This window comes from Halichondria panicea, chromosome 15 (genome assembly GCF_963675165.1).
Source record: "Halichondria panicea chromosome 15, odHalPani1.1, whole genome shotgun sequence".
Classification (NCBI taxonomy): Eukaryota; Metazoa; Porifera; class Demospongiae; order Suberitida; family Halichondriidae; genus Halichondria; species Halichondria panicea.
In genome coordinates this window covers 4,943,507-4,969,565 of record NC_087391.1, presented here as the reverse complement: position 1 = coordinate 4,969,565, position 26,059 = coordinate 4,943,507, and the positions used below count along the sequence as shown (strand labels likewise).

The 26,059-nt window shown below is 41.7% G+C and overlaps 6 protein-coding genes across 6 annotated transcripts; 4 read left to right on the top strand and 2 right to left on the bottom strand.

The window, feature by feature from the left end:
• Nucleotides 1–265: 265 nt before the first annotated feature.
• Nucleotides 266–3,906, top strand: LOC135349140 (uncharacterized). The gene has a single exon (XM_064547631.1). It carries the CDS (start codon nucleotides 1,341–1,343, stop codon nucleotides 3,792–3,794), a length of 2,454 nt encoding a protein of 817 aa, XP_064403701.1. The 5' UTR covers nucleotides 266–1,340; the 3' UTR covers nucleotides 3,795–3,906.
• LOC135349141 (exocyst complex component 5-like) lies at nucleotides 3,875–17,096 on the bottom strand. Its single transcript, XM_064547632.1, has 21 exons — nucleotides 16,932–17,096; nucleotides 15,723–15,827; nucleotides 15,228–15,377; nucleotides 14,682–14,879; nucleotides 14,301–14,368; nucleotides 14,099–14,240; nucleotides 13,855–13,899; nucleotides 13,337–13,399; nucleotides 13,183–13,269; nucleotides 12,811–12,899; nucleotides 12,460–12,573; nucleotides 12,214–12,303; nucleotides 11,592–11,697; nucleotides 6,655–6,763; nucleotides 6,359–6,470; nucleotides 6,167–6,253; nucleotides 5,836–5,938; nucleotides 5,521–5,677; nucleotides 4,610–4,668; nucleotides 4,320–4,421; nucleotides 3,875–4,063 (listed from the first exon to the last, which is right to left on the bottom strand). Exons 1-21 carry the CDS (start codon nucleotides 16,962–16,964, stop codon nucleotides 3,980–3,982), a joined length of 2,103 nt encoding a protein of 700 aa, XP_064403702.1. The 5' UTR covers nucleotides 16,965–17,096; the 3' UTR covers nucleotides 3,875–3,979.
• Nucleotides 9,555–11,590, top strand: LOC135349233 (uncharacterized). Its single transcript, XM_064547741.1, has 3 exons — nucleotides 9,555–9,734; nucleotides 10,147–10,498; nucleotides 11,110–11,590. Exons 1-3 carry the CDS (start codon nucleotides 9,555–9,557, stop codon nucleotides 11,448–11,450), a joined length of 873 nt encoding a protein of 290 aa, XP_064403811.1. The 3' UTR covers nucleotides 11,451–11,590.
• Nucleotides 17,094–22,864, top strand: LOC135349143 (E3 ubiquitin-protein ligase TRAF7-like). Its single transcript, XM_064547635.1, has 12 exons — nucleotides 17,094–17,688; nucleotides 18,177–18,274; nucleotides 18,738–18,859; nucleotides 19,080–19,340; nucleotides 19,728–19,869; nucleotides 20,048–20,152; nucleotides 20,215–20,292; nucleotides 20,378–20,467; nucleotides 20,728–20,863; nucleotides 21,712–21,866; nucleotides 22,270–22,389; nucleotides 22,699–22,864. Exons 1-12 carry the CDS (start codon nucleotides 17,211–17,213, stop codon nucleotides 22,720–22,722), a joined length of 1,809 nt encoding a protein of 602 aa, XP_064403705.1. The 5' UTR covers nucleotides 17,094–17,210; the 3' UTR covers nucleotides 22,723–22,864.
• Nucleotides 22,826–23,795, bottom strand: LOC135349146 (phosphatidylinositol-glycan biosynthesis class F protein-like). The gene is made up of 4 exons (XM_064547638.1): nucleotides 23,637–23,795; nucleotides 23,466–23,582; nucleotides 23,225–23,333; nucleotides 22,826–23,008 (listed from the first exon to the last, which is right to left on the bottom strand). The coding sequence occupies exons 1-4, from the start codon at nucleotides 23,723–23,725 to the stop codon at nucleotides 22,889–22,891; spliced, it is 435 nt and encodes a 144-aa protein (XP_064403708.1). The 5' UTR covers nucleotides 23,726–23,795; the 3' UTR covers nucleotides 22,826–22,888.
• Nucleotides 23,775–26,026, top strand: LOC135349144 (uncharacterized). Its single transcript, XM_064547636.1, has 10 exons — nucleotides 23,775–23,854; nucleotides 23,963–24,043; nucleotides 24,100–24,175; nucleotides 24,773–24,880; nucleotides 25,010–25,270; nucleotides 25,324–25,351; nucleotides 25,410–25,471; nucleotides 25,537–25,590; nucleotides 25,649–25,715; nucleotides 25,772–26,026. Exons 1-10 carry the CDS (start codon nucleotides 23,817–23,819, stop codon nucleotides 25,879–25,881), a joined length of 885 nt encoding a protein of 294 aa, XP_064403706.1. The 5' UTR covers nucleotides 23,775–23,816; the 3' UTR covers nucleotides 25,882–26,026.
• Nucleotides 26,027–26,059: the final 33 nt, after the last annotated feature.

The following is a 26,059-nucleotide window of genomic DNA, read 5'->3' as shown; positions in this document are numbered from 1 at the left end:
ATCATTGTGCTCTTACTATTTAATATAGTGAAAGTGAGAGCACAATGATACTACACCAGTCTGAACATCTGCATCAAAACCACTGTAGATGTTCTGGTGATAGAATATCATTGTCAGTGCTCTCACTATAGCCTATAGTGAGAGCACAATGATATACTATCATCACCAGAACATCTGCTGAATAATTATACAATGGTTTTGATGCAGATGTTCAGACTGGTGTAGTATCATTGTGCTCTCACTTTCACTATATTAAAATTAATAGTGAGAGCACAATGATACTATCACCAGCATCAAAACCATTGTAGGTAGAGTGTGATCAGGTCCTCTGCTCCTCTGCTATAGTATATAGCTGCTCAGCAGAGAAGTCTTTCAGTGCACAGTCTGAAGAGAATAAAGACAGCAGTACGATCACACAGAACAATCAACTGACAAGACTATGTCTTCTACACATAGTGCCGGATACACTGCAGACTGTATAAATGCATGGTACTGGTATACACACCCACGTTTTAAGATATCAATTCTACACGTATAGAATTTATATTTCAAACGTGGACATGGCTTCCTGTGACGTGTGTGGGCGAGATACAAACATTTCGCGCTATTGCGCGACCTGAGCACCTACCAATATTCCTATAAACGCCTGTGTTTATATCCCCCTATGGTAATAACTCTGAATACTGTTCTCTGGGAACTAGAGCCATGTTCTTAGAAAACAGTATTCAGAGTTTGCAGTGCAACTCAACTAGCACCAACATTACAAAAGTCGAACTATATTTGTTGGTGCATAGATCTACATGTTATACCGTATTACGCAATATTTACTACATAATTTTGCTGCTGTCAAGTTGTACTTTGGACTCTAGCATTTAGCCTCACTATTGTTAACATTTCCTCTCTTTGTTCATGTGAGCCCCACCCATGCAGGGCCTCTATCACTGTATTTTGTGCTCCTGCAGCCTTTTTGTACTCACTTTTGCTCTCTATCTAAGAATTGTTGGCACAGCAATAGTGAAGTCAATTTGCATGAATGCTTGCTATAGCTTAGTTACAGTATAGTATTCAATTGCATATAGCGGAATAGAACCTGCTATATCACTCAGCTAACTATTCAACCGTACCGAGAAAGAGCTCAAACAATAATATTCGTTTTCAATCAATTATTGTCATAATAACCCTTGAAGCTCCACAGAAAAGTGGTTGGCTATAAAAATAGCATCAAAAAATAACTTGGCAACTACAAACTTGAGTGTCAAAACTGTCTGGAATCTTTGTTTCACGGAAACCGGGCGACGACACAACTTGCAAACCAACAACCACAAGCAGTCATTATATTAATGGCTGATGCTAGACAGATTGGAGGTTACATTTCTACAGCTACTGGTCTTGTATTGCGGTGCAGTGACTTTTCTCCCCCTTGGGTGCTGCTACAGATAACCATCTTCACCATATCCACTGCTCTGACTGTTTTCGACACATACACTGACTGGGAGGTTGTCCTCCACTTTCAGGAGGTGAGTTTCAACAATCCTCTCTTACCACGCGATGACAACTGGCTGAGAGCTTGGTTTCTGTTTGCCGCTTTTGGTACAGTACTATCAGTGATTTCAATTGGACATGAAGGAATTGTCATATTGTATTCCATGTATAAGTCTTGTCAGAGAAGCTGTTGCAAAACTCATAGAAAGGCTTATCAGCATATACAATCTTCTAATGATGCTATCGAACCTGCACTCAACACCAGAATGGAAACAGAACCCACCAGTGATGAAACACTAGCTACAACGCCCGGAGACATAGATGAAGAAGAAGGAAAAGAAAAAGATGTAGATCTAGCTACAAATACAAATGATGCTATGGACACTGCACTTAACGCCAGAATGGAGACAGAACTCACCAGTGATGAAACACTAACACCACTTATAGCGACGCCCACCGATGAAGAAGACGGTAGTGTTGCATTCTCTACCATCAGTTATGCATCAATGGGGACCAGTGATGAAGCACTAACACCACTTACACCAAGACATGTACAAGGAGCTGCAACGCCCACCGATGAAGAAGAAGGTAGTGGTGCATTCACTACCATCAGTTATGCATCAATGGGGACCGGTGATGAAGCACTAACACCACTTACACCAAGACATGTACAAGGAGCTGCAACGCCCACCGATGAAGAAGAAGGTAGTGGTGCATTCACTACCATCAGTTATGCATCAATGGGGACCAGTGATGAAGCACTTATAGCAATGCCCACCAATGAAGAAGACGGTAGTGTTGCATTCACTACCATCAGTTATGCATCAATGGGGACCGGTGATGAAGCACTAACACCACTTACACCAAGACAAGGAGCTACAACTGCATCCAGAGACATGGATGAAGAGGAAGGAAAAGAAAAGGATGTAGCAGGTGAAATTACTGATCCCCTAAAATGGTGTTTTCGAAAAGGATGGAACTCAACAACACGAAATGAAGCACTTGGTGCAATCATACTGTGGTTTCAAGATGTTCCAATGCTGACAATGTCAGTGTTATATGCCTTCTCACAAACCTCTTGCAAGACGCCAGAACCAAGAGATGCTTCTCCGATTTTGCTAAATATTGGAATCAGTGCGACTGCAGCTGTGATTGCTTCTTGCTGGAGACTCATACGCTCATTTGTACGATTTTACTTCACTGTGAAAATAGCAGGCAAAATTGAGCCAATTAAGCCTAAATGCTTAGGTGATCTTTTTCCTACTAGACCTATCAAGCCACCTGGCAAAAGACTGAAGAAAATTCTTCCCAAATCGAGTGAGAGCGCTTACCCTCCTGATACGTGTGCACACCAATGCTTGAGAACATATTACTTCGGTATTATAATGCAGCTTGCAGCCACAAGTGGAGCTCTTGGTGTTCTTTTTACAATCTGGTTAAAATATGCCATAGCAACAAGTAAGACCTATGATGAGTACGAGTCGCTAGGTATCTATCGTTTTTCTATCGGTCCCGATTTACTTTTGTTTAATATTTCTGACATTATTACTCCCTCCAACGGAAGCTTTGTTAATTTGGAACAGATCCCAAACATAGATCCATGGGACATATACTGCTTGAGTGAGTTTGAGTATCGAGAGGAAAATTTCGAAATTTTTTTTAATGTGATTGAAGTGATAGTTGTATCACCTGAAGGAAAGTTTTGTGACACACGAGTTGTCAACAGCACTAACAGTTTTTGCTATTCATATTACACACAAGGTAATTTTATACTCTACTACGCTTCTCAGAATCCCATAACTGGAGATGTGAATCGCTTTGATGATGAATGTACAGCCGTAAAAGACATCTTTGGTTACCATGCTGGTCCGAAAGTTGACCTTGGCATCAATGTTGGTCGTCATATCGATCGTGCGGGTTTCCCACAAAACAACGAGCCTCTTGTGATCTACTATCCGAAATTGGGGGAGTATGTGTTATTTTCAGAAATTGTAGATAAACCTTCTATTATTTCTCTTCCTTCAGTTCAGTTCCAAAATAAAACATTGAATTGCAGCATCCAGTTTTCTTACAGCGAGCCCCAAGGTGCAGTCCTATACACTTATCGAGGAGCTACATACGATGAAAATGGGAATTGCTTCTGCAGCATTATAAATACTCTTATATGCAGACATGTTTATTCCAAAAATGTGATGTATGGCTACCTGACCGAGGATTCATCTGTTATACCTTTTACTCATTGCTACGGTTTCTCTTATGAACAGATCACTCCAAAGTATATTCTAACCTTCTTACATGTATGTCCTTGTTAGTATATAATTATCTGACTGTAAAGAATAGTTATTGTGTTTGTAAAAAAAATTAATGAACGAGTATTGTACAGTCACACCCCTTGTTACATAATAAAGACTTGTGTATAATTTGTATCGTGAATTGAAATTAATGTGGAATATAAAATGTCTGATGGTTACAAGTGGCAGTTTATACAATTATACAGCTAGAACATTTTGCTCAGTTTGGCACTCTTGTTGTCTGCACGTGCAGCCACCAGAGCTTGCAGTACTGCCCGGTCAAAGTTCACCTGTAGACAACAAAACACAAACGATTAAGTTACTAGCTTAGAAAGGGGACAGATGGAGCTATCTAAGCAACTAGTCACATTTTCTTACAGAGCACTAAACACACACCAAGGACAAGGCTACTTATAATTATGGGGGCTTTGTAAGGCTAAGAAACTATATACATAATGATCACTCACACCACGCATGGTGGTATAGGCACATTTTACACACAGGCACACACCCACCCACTCACCCACACACACAGGCACAACTTACGTAGGGCTCCTCTGATAACACTTGATGTAGATTGTCTGCCTTGACCACAAATATATTGCACAGTGTCTGAAGGCTCTCGTACAGCTCATCAAGAAAAGGGTTCTGTAGACTCAGAGAAAGAGAACGTTATCAACCGACAGCCATTAACAGTAGAGCTAGCACACACTAACAACCAAGCTCAGCACTATAGCAACTGAATACAGAATGATACCAGTGGCCACATGCACGCCAACAAGTAAGCTCCAGTGAATACAGATGCATGTGTACATGATGCTTTACAGTGTACATACCTTAAAGTCTTTAATGACTCGTCTGTATTCGTTCATGTCACAGATGAGGATCATGGCACCTGCATGCATGGAGGGACACAACACATAACATTGTGCAGCAGTGCAACTATAACACTGTACATGGTACCACTGTCTGTATTTGCTAGATGGATCACACTTGTCGATTATCCAAACCAACATACATTCCCCAGTACAGTATGAGTATTGTGGGGACAGGCTACAGAAAGCTCCATATCATAATATTGATCATTGAAGTACTCTATGTTCTCCTATATAATGGCAAAGACACAGCCTTTGATTATGCCTCGGTGCGCATGCGCAAGCGAGGTATACGGTAGTGTGTTTGTGTGTGTGTGTGTGTGTGTGTGTAGACTGCTACAGCTGCTCAAGGATGAATCAAGTGCAAGTAAGAGTTTCTATAGGCTTCTAGTCATGTTTACTTGGATTTCAATTCGTGGATTTGCAAAATAATGCTTCGTTCATCGAGTTATGCCTAGTTTTGCTCTTGGAATGCCATTGCAGCCTTTTCAGAAGAGCACGTAGCCAAACTTGTTTACCGAGTGTTGCTACTCTACTTAGTAGTTAGCTCTGCACTAGAACGCTAGCTATTTGGTAGCTGCAAGAGTGAGAAGAGAGCTGCAAGGCTCTGCTAATGCAGCCATTAAATTTTAGACTTGAACTTTGGCATAGATCGTTTTTAACAGCAATCATGGTTGATCATTACCCCCTCCCTGAGTTCTTGCATGCAGCAAAATTTATCTTGTTTATCATGTGTATAAAAGCTATTAGTAGCTTTATGTTATGTAACTTTGGCATCTCCACCGAGGCATCAGCACCTGTGGTGCTTTCATTTTTAAAATTAATGGTGGACTTGGGCTTGAAGGTATAGAGGTATATAATTATAGGCTCACCCATTTCATTAATGGAATGTGTTTGGACGTGCTCGAAGATGACCTTGTGCAGTCGAGTGCCCAGCTCAAGTAGCACTGCCTCCAAGTTCTTACCATCTAGTGATTCACTCAGCACACGACAACACTGGCTCATGTACGTCACAGAGCGGCTACACGCCTGGAGGAGGTGGTGGAGGTGAGGAATCATAAAAATGTGGAAGCCTAAGTTATGGCAAAAGCTTAAATTACGGCATCTCAGATTGGCTATATATAGTAGCATGAGACCGAGTGTTTTACAGGCAAAAGCACGAGGGCGAACAATGTACTGTACTGTACCTGAGAGCCTTCTGCCACCGCTATGCCCTCAGGCTTATAGTCTGTCTTCTTCTGGTAGGCTACCAGGATGCTCTTGACAGTGCTCACCATCCAGCCAAGGTTCCTGTACACACAGTAGATACCTCAATATATATGTACATTGTATATAAATATTATGATCTGCCGAGCAATGTAAGTTCCAAGCCAATCGTCCACCCTATAAACACCACACAACCTGTAATTTTTAGAAATAGTTCCTTCAATCTGTGGTTCGGGTGACTGTAGATTATACAGCTTATAGTATACACACACACACACATGTTGCAACTGCATATATATAGGGGTGGCTTACTTCTCTATTCCACTCTCTATCTTTGCCTCAAGTTTCGAGATGACATCTCTCTTCTTCTCAACACAGTTGGTAGCCGCTGAGGGAATACTGCATGGGGGAACACAATGGGTGAAGGACCCAGCCTTGGTATCGAGGGTGTCTCTTAACTGAGGCACCGTGATATAAAGGGCGTCCTTTTACAGAGGTACTTACTGTATGCAAGGTAGTATGGCTTCTCTGAACAGTTTGTCCACGAGGTGCATGTTACAGTTGACGTTACCCACTACCACACAGAAGTGACCAACAGGGGACATCTTGGGGTCAACTGCACAAGGGGAAGGAGGGGAGGTAGGATATCAACACTTTAGTATTGTATAGACAGACACTCAAGGTATGTGGCTACTAATGTACATGCATGTATCATGTACAATACGCGGCCAACACACTCAAACCAGGCAGATATATACACAAAGAACAGAGGGCACTATGTTAATTAATATTGATGGTACCGTTTTGTCCTATATCCAGTGCAGTGTGGAAGTGCTCAGTGCAGACCTTGTCCAGGATGGCAAAGTACACTCCCTGTACCAGCTCTGACAGTTCCCTCTCTCCCAGGAGCTGAAAAGGATCAGATACAGTCAGTGATAAGCTTGTTAGTACAACACACAGGGCCACCTACTACATCTGTATCCCAATAAGAGGGCATAAGTGAGAAGAGTGAGCAACTCACTAGGGCCTACAAATTCCAAATTAATGCTACTAATAAGCAATTTATTGCTATAAATAATTATGCTGTTGGGCATCTTTATGGCTCCAGTTCCTAGCATTGATATACAATAATCAGAGTAATGACTGGAACAGATGTTATCTATTTACAGCAAATTGAGTTGTGGTATACAGGGTCTTGCATGATTTTTGTAACCTGAAAACCACAACATGAAACTTAAGAGTTAAGGCATCTGTTCCTATAGCAAACCTGTAGCAAACCTGTATATAGCAAACCACACGAGAGGTTCTTTATGTAAACGTAGACCTCCAAGTTACAAGCCAGTCACAAAAGAAGATAACCTGTGTCAAAAGCAGTCCAACAACATAGACCTCCAAACTACAAGCCAGTCAGTCACAGAAGATAACCCGTGTGAAAAGTTGTCTGACAATATAGACCTCCAAACTACAAGCCAGTCTCGTTTAAAGTCACAGAACAAGATAACCCGTCAAAAGCAGTCTAACTATGTCTAGTGGAGGTGGATACAGTGGCACAGGAGACCAACCTGACAAGGACAACCATGCCAACCAGTGTAACCCCAACCATCCCGAATATAAAGGACACACACCTGGCTACAGTGGCACGGGAACCAAGGCTGATAAGGACAATCATGCCAACCAAGGGAACCCCAACAACTCCCGCTACCAGGCACCAAAGAAATAATACGGCAGAAAAACGTGACTTGTAGTAAACTGAACTATAGAATATGACTAGTAGCTGAAACTGCCATTGAATTGCTAGTGAGAAGTATAATGTACAATGCCTAATGACTGAGGGCATTTAAGTCTCTCCTATTAATAAACAATTCAAATACTATGAACTGTGCTGCTCCCTATTCTTATGGCTCTTGTTCCCAGATCAATTATATAATAGTGAGGGAGCTAGTGCAGGTACAATCAGAGTAATGACTGCATGCTCTACATTCAGAAAACGCCTGTTACAGCAAAATGAGTTGCGGTACAGGGTCTTGCATGATCTTTGCAACACAGAGAGCCTTTCTATGGAATGCATTATCTATATATTATAGCTGACCATCATTATAAGGAATGTTGTACTTACTGGGCGTAGCAAACCACAACATGAAGTTGAGGCTAGCAAACCTGTAGCAAACCTGTATATAGCAAACCACACAATTGAGGTTTCCCTATTAGGCCACTCCAAGTGACACTCTGGTTTCTGGTACTGAAGTTTTTCTAATTGCATGCGGGCGGGCGGCTTTTCTCATTATGTCATTATCAATTTCACCTTATGAATCTCATTATTTTGCAAATGAATATCATTAATCATACTATTTTGTACCACATGGACCATTCTGCGCATGCGTAGTAGAAATAATGAGATAGAAATCCAATAATGAGATAGAAATCCAAGAATAAAATCTGATGCGGGCGGTGGACCAGAAACCAGAGTATCACTTGGAGTGGCCTTATCAGATCTTCAGAGCTACAAGCCAGCCTCTTTTAAAGTCACAGAACAAGATAACCCTGTCAAAAGCAGTCTAACAATGTCTAGTGGAGGTGGATACAGTGGCACAGGTGACCAACCCGACCTGGACAACCATGCCAACCAGTGTAACCCGAACAATGCCGAATATCAAGGACACGAATCTGGCTACAGTGGCACGGGAGACCAGCCTGATCTAGACAACCATGCCAACCAAGGGAACCCCGAACACTCCAGCCACCCTAGCCACCAGGAACCAAAGAACTAATACGGCAGAAAAAAACTTTGACTGAACTTGCTTGAACATGATTAGTATAGCTGAAACTGCCATTGAATTGCTAGTGAGAAGTATATATAATATACTCGCACGTATGTATGTATAGCTATAATACAGTGGCAAATTTAAGCCACTAGCTACTGCTATACTAAGAATTGTGTGTTGTTCCTATATGGCGTGTTATTAGATAACTCATTTCACTGTCATAAATTTTGATGCTATTCTCAATATAATTCGTGGCCATTTTAATGATATTCATGCAACAACTATCATACCTACATGCACCAACCGGAGGAGGTGACATGCGTGCACAAATCACTACAAGTGCAGTGTATTGGCCACCTGGACAGTTATCACCTGACCACTGCAACGACACTGACCATTAGTGATTCGTGCACGCATGCTCTACCTACCAGCATGTAGTACTAAGCCAGCAGGTACTACCATAGATAAACAAAAAGAGAAAAAAGAAGCTCTTTTCGTTACCTATGGTAGTACTAATCATCAGGTACATGTAGTAACAGGTAGTACTAAGATACTTTGAATGAACACATGATACATGTACAGCATCATGCACTGTGAGGATATAGTGAGTGAGGGAAGGTGTGTCTTCAAACAATAATGAAGGTGAATTTTTGCAGTCACCCTAATTTTGATATCACACAATAAATATATTATCCCTTAAAAAAACAGATAATATTATTCAGAGTGTGCAGGTGCAACTCAACTATATTCATTTTCAAGTGAACTGTCATAATAACATATTTCCCTGAAAAACTTTTTCTTATCAGCTCATACAGAAAATTGCGTGCCTATAAAAGAACTATACATATTAGAATCAAAAAAGAATTCAACAGCAAACTTAGGTCTCTAAAAGCTACAAAACCACTCTCTTTCATCCAGCAAGTCAAAGCAATCCCACAATGTCATACTCTGGCACAGGAACCAAGGCTGACCTGGACAACCACGGGGAGCAGTTGAATCCCACCAGTCCCAAATATCAAGGACCTACGCCCCCTAACCCTGGCTACAGTGGCAAGGGAACCAAGGCTGATCTAGACAACCATGCCAACCAAGGGAACCCCAACAACTCCCGCTACCAAGCACCAAAGAAATAGTGTGGCAGAAAAACAGACTTGTAGTAACTGAACTATAGAATATGACTAGTAGCTGAAACTGCCATTGAATTACTAGTGAGAACTGTAGTATAAGTGTATTATATGTAACATACAGGTATCAAGTATGGGCCTACAAATTCGCTATATACAAATAATTGTGCTGCTCCCTATTCTTATGGCTCTTGTTCCCAGATCAATTATATAATAGTGAGGGAGCTAGTGCAGGTACAATCAGAGTAATGACTGCATGCTCTACGTTTACATAAGAAAACACTTATTTACAGCTAAGTATGATCTCTGATGTAGTATAATTATTATGTATATATATAGCCTATTCATAAAAGGAATGCTCGTAACTTATATATAGCTAGCCATTGGCACCTGTCACAGAAAATAGACCTTCAAAGCTACAACCCCCCCCCATGCCAACCAGTGCAACCCCAACCATCCCGAATATAAAGGACACGAATCTGGCTACAGTGGCACGGGAACCAAGGCTGATCTAGACAACCATGCCAACCAGGGAACCCCAACCACCCTAGCTACCAGGAACCAAAGAAATAGCACGACAGAAAAAACTAGTACAGCAGAAAAATGGACTTGTAGTAATCGAACTAAAGAATATGACTATTATATAGTAGCTGAAACTGTCATTGAATTGCTAGTGAGAAGTATTATAATTATGTATATACATGTTAGTAGCTATAATTATAAGCAATATCCCTATCATTATACAAATACAGTCAGTGGTAAGCTTCTTAGTAATGACTGCATGCTCTACATTTCATAGTATACACAGAAGAAAACAACTATTCAAAGCAAAATGAGTGGTACAGGGTCTTGCATAATCTTATTATAATCTGGCACCTGTCATAGTAGCTGAAACTGTTATTGAATTGCTAGTGAGAACTGTAGTAATGTACATGTAGCTAAGCAACATACAGATGTTGTATTTATTTGCTGTACATGTACCCCTGCCATACATTGTATATAAAGTAAGTGATTAGTATTATTATTGTGTCATCTGATGCTGCCCTTGGCCTCGTGCAACAAAGGCAAATCCAACGCCACTTCTGATTATTCTCCCCTATAAGAATCTTATTCCCAAATAACAGTACCGTATAGCGGGTAATTTTCGGGGGACAAAATATTTGTGATTCAGCAATAATGAGACATTTCGTGGGTAATATTTTCGTGGTTGCTGCTGGCACTGCAGGTAAAGGTAGGCAAGGTCGCTTCATTCGTGGGTAAAATATTCGTGGTCAGACCTCCAACCACGAATATTTTGCCCCACAAAAATTACACGCTATGCGGTATTCAGAATGTGCAGGTGCAACTCAACTATATTCATTTTCATAATATTTCCCTGAAAACCTGTTTCTAGCAAGCTTTGCACAGAAAATTGATTGCCCTACTATAATAATTATAGAGAAGTATATCCTCAAAGTTACAGAACCTCTCTCTTTTAACAAACAAGTCTCTCAAACAGTCCAACAATGTCTACTAGTGAAGGTATTTAAATACACAGGTGCAAGAACCAAAGCTGACCTGGATAACCACAGCGATACTTGTAATCCCAACAATGCCAAATACAAAGGATATAACTGTCGCTACGGTGGCACGGGCGACAAGCCTGATCTAGACAACCACTCAAGACAAAAAGACCCCAAAAACCCTCGCTACCAGGCACCAAAGAAATAGTAAAAGACATACAGAAAAACAGACTTGTAGCTAGTAAGAAAGATTATTAGAAGCTGAAACTGTCATTGAATTGTAGTATGTATTTCTTTGCTTACATGTATACATGTATGTCCCCCTGCTATAATTATGTTATAGACTTACATCTTGTGCTCGTCTGATGCTGCCCTTGGCCTCGTGCAGGATGCTAGTGCACACCTCCTGAGACACAAACGTCTCTCCAGGATCACCCTGAGATATAGTCACACTCCTGTGTGTGTGTGTGTGTGTGTGTGTGCATGAGGGGAGTCATGCAATGCAGGGGGTCTGTGTGTGAGGTCATACTTATGTGTATGAGGGAGGAGGTCATGCAATGCAGGGGGTCTGTGTGTGAGGTCATACTTATGTGTATGAGGGGGGTCTCATGCAATACAGAGGGTCTGTGTGTTAGGGTGGGGGGTCATACTTATGTGTATGAGGGGGGTCATGCAATGCAGGGGGTCTGTGTGTGAGGGTGGGGGGTCATACTTATGTGTATGAGGGAGGAGGTCATGCAATGCAGGGGGTCTGTGTGTGAGGGTGGGGGGTCATACTTGTGTGTATGAAGTAGGGGAGGACATAACTATATGTAGTCTAGAAGAAGACACACACAGTGAGTAGCATGTTATGACTGTAGCGAGTACCTAATAGCTCAGCCAGTAAACGTGTTTTACATGTGAACTACATGTATATGCCAACAAAATGACGTTAATAGTTGTATTACGAGCGTTAGTTGTGTGTGTCTCACTTTCCTCCTGGTCTCAAAGAGATGCCGACCATGTCCTGGAAGTCAGAGAGGGCATGGTCACAACGGAACTTCAGGTGAGCAAGCTCCATCCTGCACAAAACAAACGTGAACAGTCTCAATCACATAACCGAAAGCCTGTATACATCGGGACATTGCAAGGGATATATTGTAAGTTTTTCAAAAAGCCAAAATATGTGGTGTTCAACAATTAAACATTTATTGAAAGTGCTACACGTATATACTTACTCAGAGTAAGAGGTGAGATATTTCATGAAGAGGTTGACTCGTATCATCTTGGAGAGAAAGGATTGCTCAATGCTGGCATCAAACTTGCCAATGTTCTGCTGAAGTGCCATGCTCCTGCAGAGAAACCAGTGGTACTTAAAGGTCACCATACACCAGGCAACGCATTGTCTGGTGTATGGTGGGTGGCTTTATCATATCATGACATGTACTAGGGCCAGGCTATATAAACTAGTCTCGTCCCCAGGCCGATTTTTCTCGGAAGCGTTACAATAGAGAAAAGTTGGGGCGGGAATGAGGCTAGGCTATAACTTGCTTAGAAGGCAGAGCCAGCTAATTACAGGGGCAACTCACTTCTGGTAGAGGGCGTGAAGTCGAACCAAGTAGCGTTCCTTGTCCCCAGACTGCAACTTTAAGCCCTGCAGCTCTTGGTCAATATACTTCTGCAAGAGTGGAGAAACTGTAACACACTGTGCTCTACTAGTTACCACATAGTGTGAACAACGAGGTAAGGGTAATGACAGACTTACTCCTAATACTGTACCCTAAGCAACGAGGTGGGGGCAATGACAGACTTACTCCTAATACTGTACCCTAAGCAACGAGGTGGGGGCAATGACAGACTTACTCCTAATACTGTACCCTAAGCAACGAGGTGGGGGCAATGACAGACTTACTCCTAATACTGTACCCTAAGCAACGAGGTGGGGGCAATGACAGACTTACTCCTAATACTTTATCCACAATAGCTTGCAGAAATTTGATCAAGACCACATCAGGATTATGAAACACTTCAACCATTTGATCATGTGCCTGTGAGAATCAAAGGGACGTAGTCCGTCATACATTTAAATAAGAAGTGGGGGAGGTGAAGCGTTACCTTTCTACACTTTCCCTCGACCACACTGAACATCTCGTCTGCACAGCTGTAATGAGTGGCTTTCTGCAGACAAAGACAATGTACGTTTATACATGTATACATGTACGTGTGCGTGCACACACTCTTTTTAACAGTCCCAAAACTAAAAGATGCATCCTGTCAACAGCATATAATGTTGTTGACAGGATGCATGCTAGTTGTTATATATATACAACACCTTGAACATACACTGACTTAAGGGGACACATCACAAACAAATCTGATCCACTGTGCTTTACAGGTAAGTACATGTGCCTCCATGCAAGTACACGTGCCTCCATGCAAGTACACGTGCCTCCATGCAAGTACATGTGCCTCCATGCAAGTACATGTGCCTCCATGCAAGTACACGTGCCTCCATGCAAGTACATGCAAGTACACGTGCCTCCATGCAAGTACATGTGCCTCCATGCAAGTACATGTGCCTCCATGCAAGTACACGTGCCTCCATGCAAGTACATGTGCAATACTCCACTTACAGGCATGTTGTGAACAATGTAGTTTTCCACCACTCTGGCTGTTCCCTGTGCAAGCAAAATGAGACACATTAAGCAGAGATCTAAACAACAAAAACACCTCCATCGATCAATTAGGGAGTTGAACTAGAATCTGGTGCTACAGAAACTTCCAAAGAGCTCCCCCAACCACCTAGCTTTAGTGTGACCTAGAACGTACATGTACAATGTACAAGCTACAGACCCCACACAATTTGACACCCCTCACCAAATTAAATGACTGCAGTGCTTGTGCGTACTCTTTCATTCTCCGAGTGTCCAAGGACTGTAGTGAATCAATGAATCCATCCACCAGTTGACTCTCAGTCTCCGCAAACTTGGCATTGATATTTTGTTTCACATTCGTGTATCTGTAGGTCACATGATAGTAGTGTGATTATCACATGACATAGAGAGACAGAGTGGCTTACTTTTTCTCTGAGGGTAGCTCACGAGACAGTGTGTACAGTTTGAAGATGAGGTCAGCAGCATCGAGTTTCTGTACAGAACGAAACAATCGAACCCATAAAGTTGTAGTATTGTCTTTACATGATGACACATGTTGTACAAAACTAGTCCGTGAGAGCACTAAACCCTCGGTGGTTTTATAATTATTGTAACGTCTCACAACAAAGATTATTTACACAGGTGGTTGGTATATGGAGTATCGTACAATCAAAAGGTCATAATGTACAATGTACTGTGTGAGACACCTGCAGGGACGTTGTTTACAGTATACTACAATAGAAGGAATAATAAGACTATTATAATTATAGCTTCCTTCTAAACAAATACTCAATCTGAAGTCTCACTCGAGCAGGATCTGTGAACATGGGAATGGATGGTTTGGACTTCTCCTCAAACTCTCCCAGGTAGGTCATGAGAGACTGGGCCTCCACGGCACGCATTCGACGGTGGTTCAAGCTCTCCAGCTGGTCCCCCAAATGCACCACCTTGGTCGAGACGTTGGTTATCCTCTCCTCCAGAGCCTGGAACTCAGTAAATGCATCCTGATGGAGGGAGGGGAGACCAAATCACTTGCATGTGTATTATTGTAATGTTCAGTAACAAAGATTAAAGCTGCCTTTTTAGAGCTGAATCTCAGCTTCAGATTGCGTTTATACATGTACATGCACTGTTTCTAAATTATACAGGCTGTTACACTATCTATGCTGATGCATGCACTCCTGTGTATAGAAAATTATGGCTGCATGTCGTAATGCCGAAAAGCCCTAGCCCATCTCTAGAACACGTACATGTATGTGTACGTGAATTACACTGCATATGTACATCTAAAGTAAGCAAAATGACCCCCCCCCCCCCCCCCCAGACAGATAGAGACACTAAAGATCACCCACCGAGTAAGTAGAGTCCAGATCTTTGATTCTGTTCCTGTGTTCCTCCTCTCTCTTGACACAGACGTGCTCCAACTTGTCCACCTTCCTCTGGTTTTTCTCAGTCAGATCCTCTAGAACATGCATACTCGCCTCAAACGACTCTAACAGAACCTGAGAGAGGGGCAGGGTTAGTACATGAGGAGCCAAAGTCTCAAAATAAGCTAGAAACGAATGAATCATCGTTGATGCAATTTAAACAATTTTTGGTTTTCTGCCTTTAAAATGATGTCATCAATGTTCATATTTGGGAGATTAACTAATTTTTGGTCCAATACCATGGATATGGTCCAAGGGCGAAAATCAATGACACCAGCCAACAATTTTATGATTTAATGCGTGGTTAGACATTATGCTACAATTGATCACTAACAAGTGAGTATCTACAATTTCTCCAGTACAGTATGTACAGCCTACTAATCAGGTGACACACTTCTCCATTCTATTGAGACACAGTACCTGAGGTTCGAATGGCTTTGACTTGCTCTTGCTGAGTGGTCCCAGGCCAGTGTCCGGGTTAAGCTGAGCCAGTTTCTCCACATACTTCTCGAGGGTGAAGGCCTCCTGCAAACAAACAAAGGGGCATATAGATAAGCACACATGGAATGCAACTTCAATGATAGCTAATAAATATTATCAGTGTGAGATCAATGACCCACAATGACTCACAATGACTCACAACAGGTGCAGGTGAGAGTGTACTATGCACCTACCTAATCGCAAAGGTCATTGGTTTTGCCGTCATTTGAACAAGTGCAAATTGGATTCATTGTACAGATCGTTTATTCATAGCTTCCTATGATGCATACCAAGGCTTCCTCTCGCAGCACTATAAAAACCAGCTGGCTTCAAGCAACCAACCATAAACAAACAAAAACACAACGAACTGCCTCTGATCTGCAAGCAATCAAACAACCAAGCAATCCTAACTCTTGCAACAAGATGGTCAAATACAACACTCTACCCACCTCAGAACAAAACACACCCAGTGATAAAGCTGCCAACACTGAGAAAACTAACAAGAAAGGAACATGGAAGAAAGCAAAGAAAGCCATCAAACAATTTATCCTGGGTGAATACAACACAGGCAGCCGCCACCAATACATGTACCCAGTGATATATGGCATAGGAGGACACTACTGACACGACCTCAATCACACTACTCACATGTCATTTTTGTTACTGTCCTGCAATCATTCTGCAAATTTTTTTTTTTACTTTGCAATAAAATTATATCACCGAGAATGTAATGTTTTGCACGCTTTGCGAGTGTTGATCACTTCGCAAAAATAAAATCGCAAAACCTAAACTAGTAGGCCTACAGTGCTACTGGTAATTACACACGATCCTTGCCAGAAAGCAATATATAGTTATCGCAAAGGGTCAATTTTTCTGCTGATTTGGCTCATTCGCTTTTTTCACCAGAAAAATAGTACGGTAATACATTTAGATGGGTGTGGCTCAATACAATGGTAACATACCAGCCCCGCCCACCTTCCACATCAAAATTATACAAATCTAAGGGGCATAAATTGATTTCAATGCTTACTTTAGGGTTCCGTGGCACCTTAAAGCATGGGTATAGGGTAGGACAACAAGCTACAATAAATAGGCTTCTGTACACATGTGGTGTGCATGTTTTAGACAATTTTCAAAGTCTGTACTCACTGGTTTAAAATCTTCTAGCGAGGGACCAGACATCTCTTTAGTGGACACTCATATAATATTAAGCCTTGAAAAAGCCTTGAAGGAGCTTGCACAGAGCTATAATTATAGCTAAGCTTACACTGCACTGTTGTTGAGTCTCATGTGATAATTTAATTAGCTTAAGATCCAAATAAAGCTCACTGTATTGCAATCGAAGGTGTGGTCCATCAAAGCTGGAGCGAGTTTGAGAGCTCTTTTCTCTTTGTCTATAGGCCTGCAAGCTCCTGGTCAAGCCCCACCATGTCAGGACACGGCTCTACTAAGCCTACAAAATTTGTGGAGGAACCAACAGCTCTGCTTTGCCCAGTGTGTAAAAGAGTATATCGTGATCCTGTTATCTCCATCAAGTGTGGACACACCTTCTGCACAAGCTGTATTGAATCACTCACTAGTAACGGACTCAAGTGTCCCATGGACGGTCAGACCTGTGACTCAGGACAGCTGGTTGTTAATCGAGCCGTGAAGGAACAGATATACGATCTAATGATTCATTGCTGCCACGGAGTCCTGTGTGTGAAGGAAGAGTTCTTGGAATTGGACGAAGATGGTTGCCGGGAAGTGATTCGGCTTGGTGATCGAGACGCACACGAGAGCAGCTGTGGGTTTGCAAAGGTGGTGTGTACGATCGGAGGCTCAGCGTGTGGGGTCATGAGACGGCAAACGCTAGAGAAACATCTGAGCATATGCAGTAGAATACCATGTCCGTATGGAGAATTTGGTAAGTGATTTTTTTCAGTAGGTATATATACATGTAGGCACTTTAGATTATTGTCGTCACACCCAAATTGTTTGAGATGTGTTCGGTACGAGGTGTTTGTGTATGAGAACAAAGAGTGTACATGCTCGCTCCTTGTTAGAGCACACTCTCTCTGTATGTAGTAGCGTGATATAAGAATGGCCCTCTCTTGTTGCAAAAGCAATTAATAAACCGTCCTTTATGTATTTTTAATTACCTGTGTATTCGCGTGCACACCATGTAATTAGCCATCAGGATATAAAGTACATGCAATGTAAATGTCAACTATAACTGTTTGATATTCTCCTTGTTTAATAAGTCACGCTCCATTTATTGTGCCTACATATTTTACACGCTGTGAGCATTGACCATGCAATCCCCTCCCCTCCCCTCCCCTCCCCTCCGCTCCCCTCCCTCCCCTCCCCTCTCCCCTCCCCTCCCCTCCCTCCCCTCCCCTCCCCTCCCCTCAGGCTGTGTGTTCAGTGGTACATCAGATGCAGTGACACAGCACAAGCCTCAGTGTGAGTATAGAGACGAGTCACAGCTGCTCGCCATCGCCATGAGAGAGGTGAGTGCAGTCAGCTGCCTAACTATACAAAAGAGAGAGGGCATGCAACAACTTGTGAGCAAAAACTAAAGTGGGCGGTGGAAAAGTACAGTAATATCTAAAAATAATGTCTATTAATAGATTTTTGTTAGTATATATCCGGTCAGTGGTTTTGGTTTTTGCTCGCACATAGTTAATAATCAGTTGCATGTCTCCTTTGTACGCCCTTGATAATACGTACATGTACTATAATTATACGCGTACATAGAGGCTGTTTTGTAAACTCTAGTGTAAATAATATTGTGTAATATGCAGTCTAGGCACATTGATCGATAGCATTGGGAGAATGTACTCCTGATAGCATATAGTGATAGCCTATAGTAAACCTCTCTGCAATTGTTATTGGACAGTCTTGCCAAATTTTCTTTAACGCCTTTTTAATACGTGTTAGTCCAATTTCTCTCTCTCCCCATCTCTCCCCCAGATGAAGGCAGTAAGGACAAACAACGACGAGCTGAGAGAGGCGCTGGCTCATGCAGTAAAGGCCACTGAGAAACTTGGTATGGAGCGCAGTACCATGGCTCAGCAGCTGGAGCATCAGGCAATGTGAGTGCGTGGGTGGAGGGGGATGGAGAGTGTGGAGAGTGTGTTAAATGGAGGCAGGAGGGCATGCACTCCTAGTGGAGGATACATTATTATATTGTTTAAAGTGAAGGAGAATGGAGCTTTTTATATGCAATTTGTGCAGGCAAGCAAAAGGCTTACCAATAAATTACATGTACTAAGACACATTAACGTACTTCAATCATACTGCTCTCTGCTATAGGACCATCACGAATCTGACATCACGAATGGACAAACTAGAAGCTGACTACAAAAACATTCGTATAAGACAAACCTCGACAAGCAGAATAACATCAGACATCACGCCTCTAACTGGCCGCAAGACAGGATTGGGTGGGGCCAAGGAAAAGAGATGGTCTATGGACTCGATGGGCTCAACGGTTTCAATGTCATTGGACGCCCCGAGAAGAACTGATTTTGTGTGGGAGATGCCTTTCACAGTCAAGTGTATTGGCACTTTCAGGTACGTATGCTAACCCTAACCACACCCCTTGCCCCACCCTCTAGGCGTAGTCTGTACGTGATTGTAGGTACCTTGATGTTTATGCCCTTAGGCCAACTGTAGCTGTATGAATAGAACTGTTGAGCCTTTGTATTAACTTACGTCAGTACATGTAGATTGAGTTGTCTGTAACTGGCAATGATTACAATAAACCCCTTCCCTGGAGGAACTGATAGGAATGTCAATCTCTCACTGATCCTGTAATTAATATGTATACACACATTTTCTTGCACATTATTATTGTTGAATTCTTGGTCAATATTGATTATCCCACACACACACACACACCACCCACCCACACACACCCACACACACACACCACCCACACACACACACACACACACCCAGAGGCCACAAGGGTACCATTTGGTCCATGGTCATCCATCACAACCTGATGTACAGCGGGAGCAGCGATGGTACTATCAAAGTATGGGCCACCTCTGACCTGAGGAAGGGCTGCCTCAAGACAGTGGCCGCTCATAAGGACTGTGTAAGCTAGCCCACTGTATACATGTGTGTGAGGGGGGAGGTGGGGGGCTGTTAGGTACTAGGTATATATTTATATATAAGTATGTGTGTGTGTTAGGGCACTTAGTACGTGATATGTATACACATGTTGATGGCTTTAAAGGTGTCAATTTATTATAACAATTATTGTTTTCAATCAGACATTGTGTCTTGCCATTGGTCGGGGGATCTTGTACAGTGCTGGTACTGACTTGTGTCTCAGATCATGGCACCTAGAAACACTGGAGGAAGTGGCTTTCGTGCAGGTGGGTGTGGTCTAAAATCATTACTTCCTGAAGTGTTCAACCCCCTCCCCCCACGTACACAGAAAGCTCATGATGGAATGGTCAGTGCTATGGTGTGTAGTAAGGAATACCTCTACACTTCATCATTCGGCTGTATCAAGGTACTTTCAACTTGTCACTATTGTGTGCAAAATTACTGAGGAAATATACTGATGAATTTTAAGAGTATCCTGACTTTCTGCACAGGTGTGGAATGCAGTAACGTTGAAGGAGATCCACAACATCAGTGGTCTCTCTCAATCCTGGGTGCGGGCACTCGAGTATGACAAGAGAAAGGTGGGACTTTCTGAATCTGAAGAAAGTAGAATTAGTTTACAATATGCCATTGATCACTCGTGAATACTATTGTGTTTTTATGAACTATATCCATCGGTTTGCTTAGTGTATTTGTTTCCCTAAGCATGCTGTTATCATAATTATTGTACATGTGCAATGCAGTCAGGTGTACTTGAAATGCCCCTAAGGCATTGTTTACAGTGTTATGGCAATGCCTGTTTGTGCTCTGTACTAGGTTGTACTGTGTGGTTCTCTTATAGGACCGACTGTATAGCTGCTCGTTCAACAAGATACACATTTGGAAGGGCCACGATGACTTTGCCCTCCTGCATGAGATGGAGACAATGTATGGAGCTCTGTACTCTCTGGCTGTCACCAAGGATTACATCATCACTGGTATGCCTTAATTGTCTGGACAGTACGTGTGTGTACAGCACCTACTCAATCTATGTCACGCACTGTAGTTACTTCTTATGGAAACATTAGCTGGTTAAATAATTAAGGTTGAAATGTGATTGCTAGGATTATGCCCATGTTCCAGACATGTTTGGATAAAATATTTTGTCTGGCTTAACTAGTTTGAAAGTGAGTTACCATGGTAGGGAAGTAAATGCTCAGCGTAGCATATTGCATAGCCATCACATAAGGTAAACCGTTTGCTCATTAATTATTCATGAGCTAGATCTAGTGATCTTTTCCAGCTAGAATGAGCTGGAAGTCCAGCTGAAATGCAGTAGTCATTTCATTCAGCTCTCTCTGATTTGCCGGAAAAAACTGCCTCTGATTGAACACACCAATAATGCTGTATGTGAGCGAATAATTAGTGTTCAATCAGAGACTAATTGCTAGAGCTGAACCGTGCCTGTCGTGCCTCCTCTGTACCCAGTTGGTATTGGTCATTCTGCATCACAGGGGTGTGGCAATTGGGATTACAACGTCTAGAAATCATCGCCGAAGTCATCAAAATTAATATAGAAAAATCACAAAAAGGCCGCTCTAGCAAAGATCAACCACCTTTACTTGATATACAACAAAAATTAAAAATCTACTCTCTTACTCTCTTTGGTTGTTGCACTTGTACATGGGATGCGTCCTGTATACTCGTCATGTGATGGATATCCATAGCTGTACTGTGGATATTGATTCGTCTATGCCTAGTAACTGTCACTCGTGCACTTGTGCAGTTCACAAACTCGTAGTTATCCATTAATATCATACTCTCATGCACTGACTCTTCTCTGCAGGCACCCACAATCAGAACATCCAGGTGTATGACATCTCCACTCTAAAACATATCTGTACTCTCAGCGGGCATATTGGCATAGTAACAGTGCTCAAAGTGTCTGAATCCCATAATGGTGGGTACATGTTCTCTGGTTCCTCGGACACCACTGTGCAGGTGAGGCAGTATTGCTGTACCGTATGTCATAGTAACAGTGGAACCACTCCTAGTGGTCGCCCCTGCCAACTGTGGTATAGAGGCCCTGGCACTTAGGCCTGTTTGTATTCTAAGTAACCCCTCAACAAAGGCCACCTCCGTATGGTGGCCAAAAACTTTGTTCCTCTAATGTAAAGTGATACGTGTACAGTGTATGTACATTACAAGATGACCACACATGTTGATAGGAAACACCATTACAATTCCCATAAGCTTGATAGGTAGATAACGCAAGGTCAACTGTATGAGAACAGCTACCACTATACTGACGATAATTATAGTCACTGCCTGCAGTAATGTGAGATATTGCTCATACCCCAACCCCCACCTTCCCCACCCTCATTTAACCACACCCACTCCTCAGGTCTGGAACCTGGAAAACATGCTGCCTATCCTGGCGTTACAAAGACACGAGAAACCCATCCGCTCCTTGGCCATTTACCGTGACTCAGTCTTCACCGGCTCAGAGGACATGGAGATTAAAGTGAGTCACCACACCACGTAATATTCCTGTTTTGTTTTAATTGAGGAGAGAGTGAGGGATAGTGGGGTTTGGGCAAGACTGACTGTAATCAGAGTATTCTTGATTCAAAAACATTAAGCAGTATCAGTTATTAGTCCAATGTTAAGTAAGATATTCGTTTATTGCAATACTTTCTCTCTCCACTTTACTGTTGTTGAAACAAGTCTTGCATTCGTGCATTTATGTACACAAATAGTACACGTGTACCTACTTGCAATGCGTAGATGTGTGATGGAGATTGTGCTCATCTTTACCTCTTTTCCCGTACAGGTATTCCGGCATTTCAAACTCTGAACACACCAACCATTATAATAATTAGTGACGTTTGTACAAGTTACACGGACATCATGTCATATAGACACACTTATACAGTTTAGTTGTTTTTTTTATGTATGTAGCTGTTATATTTTTCAAGAATATAAATGTTGTGTGTGAATTCAACAAATGAAATGACGTAATATCATAATGGTGTTCTGGTAATTAGAAGCAAATGTGGCCAGAAAGTTTGTACAGTCAGATACGCTATCCAGTAACATGTCCACAGGGCTACAGCTGCTATACTGCACGGTATCGGCCACACCTACAATGTGTGTGCATATATATAGATATTAATACAGATGATTTTCAACACACATATATATATATAGTACATAATTATATATCATCTTCATGGTTAATCTTCACGAAGAGGTCCTCCATGAACCATGAACCTTTGGGAATTCACAAATTATATACTCAGTGAAATTCAGAAAAGAGCCTGTTCAACATAAAAAAGTTCACATTATGTTATACCTACCTGCCAAGGTCTGCGCCAGTCCAGTAGAATAGGGAAAGCCCCCACCCACGCACCCAACAGTGCAGCAATGCAACCAAAGTACACACCAATCTCACTAGCTCGACTGAAACTACGGACAGAGATAAATAATAATAATAACTTAGTCATGTTACACTATCATGTTTACACAGTAAATAGTCGTAGAACAAATATATAAACAGCATCCTGTACACTGAGAGCATGTTGGTAGTACAATACGTACCGGCCCTGTATGAATACTCTCGAGAGGTGCCTTCTGCTCGAGCCGACTGTGATCAGGCTAGGTACGCAAGTGAGGAGAGACATCAGTACACCCCAAGCTAGGTTACCCCAGAACTGCCTGGGAAAAAAACACATTTATAGTTAGTTTGTGCTTAAATTCTGAAGGTCTCACTTAATTGGGTGGGCTCCAAACAACACAGCAATGCTGTAAAATGCACCAATACAGCAGAGGAGAATGAGTACTGAGCTGGACACGCCCATCTTGGTCACTGAGATGTTAGCACATGCGCACTAGATCTCTATGCTGCTTCTCTGCAGGTGTGGATTCATTCATGTGGCATGAAAGTATAAGATGAGCTCTTCTAGTTCTAGTTATACAGAGGATTTCAGGTTGGTTGACTACTGTGTTTTTCTTCCTACCACTAATGCAATTAGTAGTCATGGTTGATTGCACTTCAATTTTTAACAAACAGTCAAACCAACTTAAATCTCCTGCAGTCCAAGTTCAAGCAAGAGCAGCAGCACAGAGCAGTCTCTACCAAAATTGGACCTTAGTACTTTGGTGAAGCATGGACAAAGGTATTTAAATTGTATTTATTTATTTGGTAACCACACATTTTTTCTACCATGCATAGCAATCGCCCTCCCGATGATTCAAGGAAAGTGTTTATCAACTCATGGCTGGCCTCGACCTCACAGACAGAGATTATTGTAAGTACACTTTCGGATTTTTAAATCTACAGTATATAATCAAAAAGAGTGTCAACTACCGATAGCTCTACACCATAAAGTAACTATCTATTGCACGCATGAGCTACTCGCAATTGATGACTCTTGCGCATTACTACATTACATTACATTATGGAACACACAGAATTTGTTAACAGTGAGTAAAGTAAAGTGCAAGGGAAATAAATGAGAGCAAGTAATACTGAATTACCACACCCCTAAAAACGTCACGATTAACATAGCAGATTACCGTATATCTTCTAATTTATCAGACAGCAAAAAAATAATTATTTTGGAAATTGTCCGGGTATAATTGGAACAGATTTTTATAGAACACGCGAAGTGTCCGGAATAATTAGAACAAGCAAGCAGTTGCCCAAAAGAGTGTCCGGGGTAATTAGAAGTGTCCGATAAATTAGAAGATATACGGTACTATTAATTGTACTATTAATTTTACGATAATTACTTCATCACATGCTAGTCATGTGCACAGTTTTTGTATAGAGCTATCGGTAGTTCGATACTCTTCTCTCTTCTCTACTATCTTGGTATATAATGATTATTGTCCATACATTCTAGGAAAATCAAGAGTGTGAGGTAGTGATTGAAAGTGACGATGACGAGAGCAGCAGTGTTATCGCTGCTCAACCTTCTGTTCCAGTTATTGTTTTCACTGGCACAAACGAAGTGAGCATCCATGTATTGTATAATTATACGCACAAATCTGTGGAGCCTCCAAATTCTGTAGACTAAGAGTTTTATTTATGATACAGAGTATCTTATTTATTGGTGATTCCACTCTCACCCTTTTATTAGGCTCCCAATGTTGCCTCGAGCACTGATGCCGTGCCAACTATCAATATCAGTGAACCCGAGGAGGTTAAGGCACAGACAGACAAGTCAGCGTTTAGGAAAAGAGCCAAGTCTTACCCAGCAATAGAACAACAATTGATACAACCAATGTTGGAGCTACCTCAGCGCGTCGTCAACCAAGGAGCTAGCAAGAATACGGCATCTATGTCTAGCAAGAATACGGCATCTATGTCTAGCAAGAATACGGGATCTATGTCTAGCAAGGTAGCAATATTCCACAAAAAAACTTAATTTTTATACTTTAATATTGTTTTCAGGAACATGCAGAACAAAATATGTCCAAGTGTAAGTCGCTATAACCACACCTGCTACAGCTATGACAATTCCTTCTAATCTCTCTTAGATGCCCATGTGGTTGTCACGGCAAGAAAGTGGAAAAAGAAAGCTAAGGAGGGAGTAGTAGAGGTATAATATCTATGTTATCCTGTCCATTAATTTGCCCATTAATCTTTGGTGATTATTCTCACAAGGACTTGGAAGAAGAAGCAACAGCAACAAGGCAGAAAAAGAGAGCATTTATAGAGGTACATGCGATCATTCTGTATCGCTATAACTATGTACCGTGCACTCATAATTATATAGATTCCCAGAGCTCTGAAACTTGAAGTGTTGGAGGATGCTTACCCCATAGTGCAGGCAACTTATCAAAGTATGTTCTGTAATAGTCAGTGTATTTACTCCATCCTTTCATTTGTACGTGTAAAGTGTACAAGTCCTATCTGGGTTCAAAACACAAGTTAAGTGTTCAAGCAGAGCAGCACTTGAAGAGACTGAGCGTTCAACTTGGAAAGAACTCCACAAGCAAGAGTACCTAAAACAACTATTATATATACTGTATATAATTATAATTATACTGTCAGGTGTATTATGTATAATTGTTATGCAAAATTATTATTTATTTTGTCAAGTGTATGCTCAATGCCTTTTTATTGGTACATTGTAAGGTTTTCAATATGCAGATGGCTGGCTGGTCATGACCCCACCATTTATATA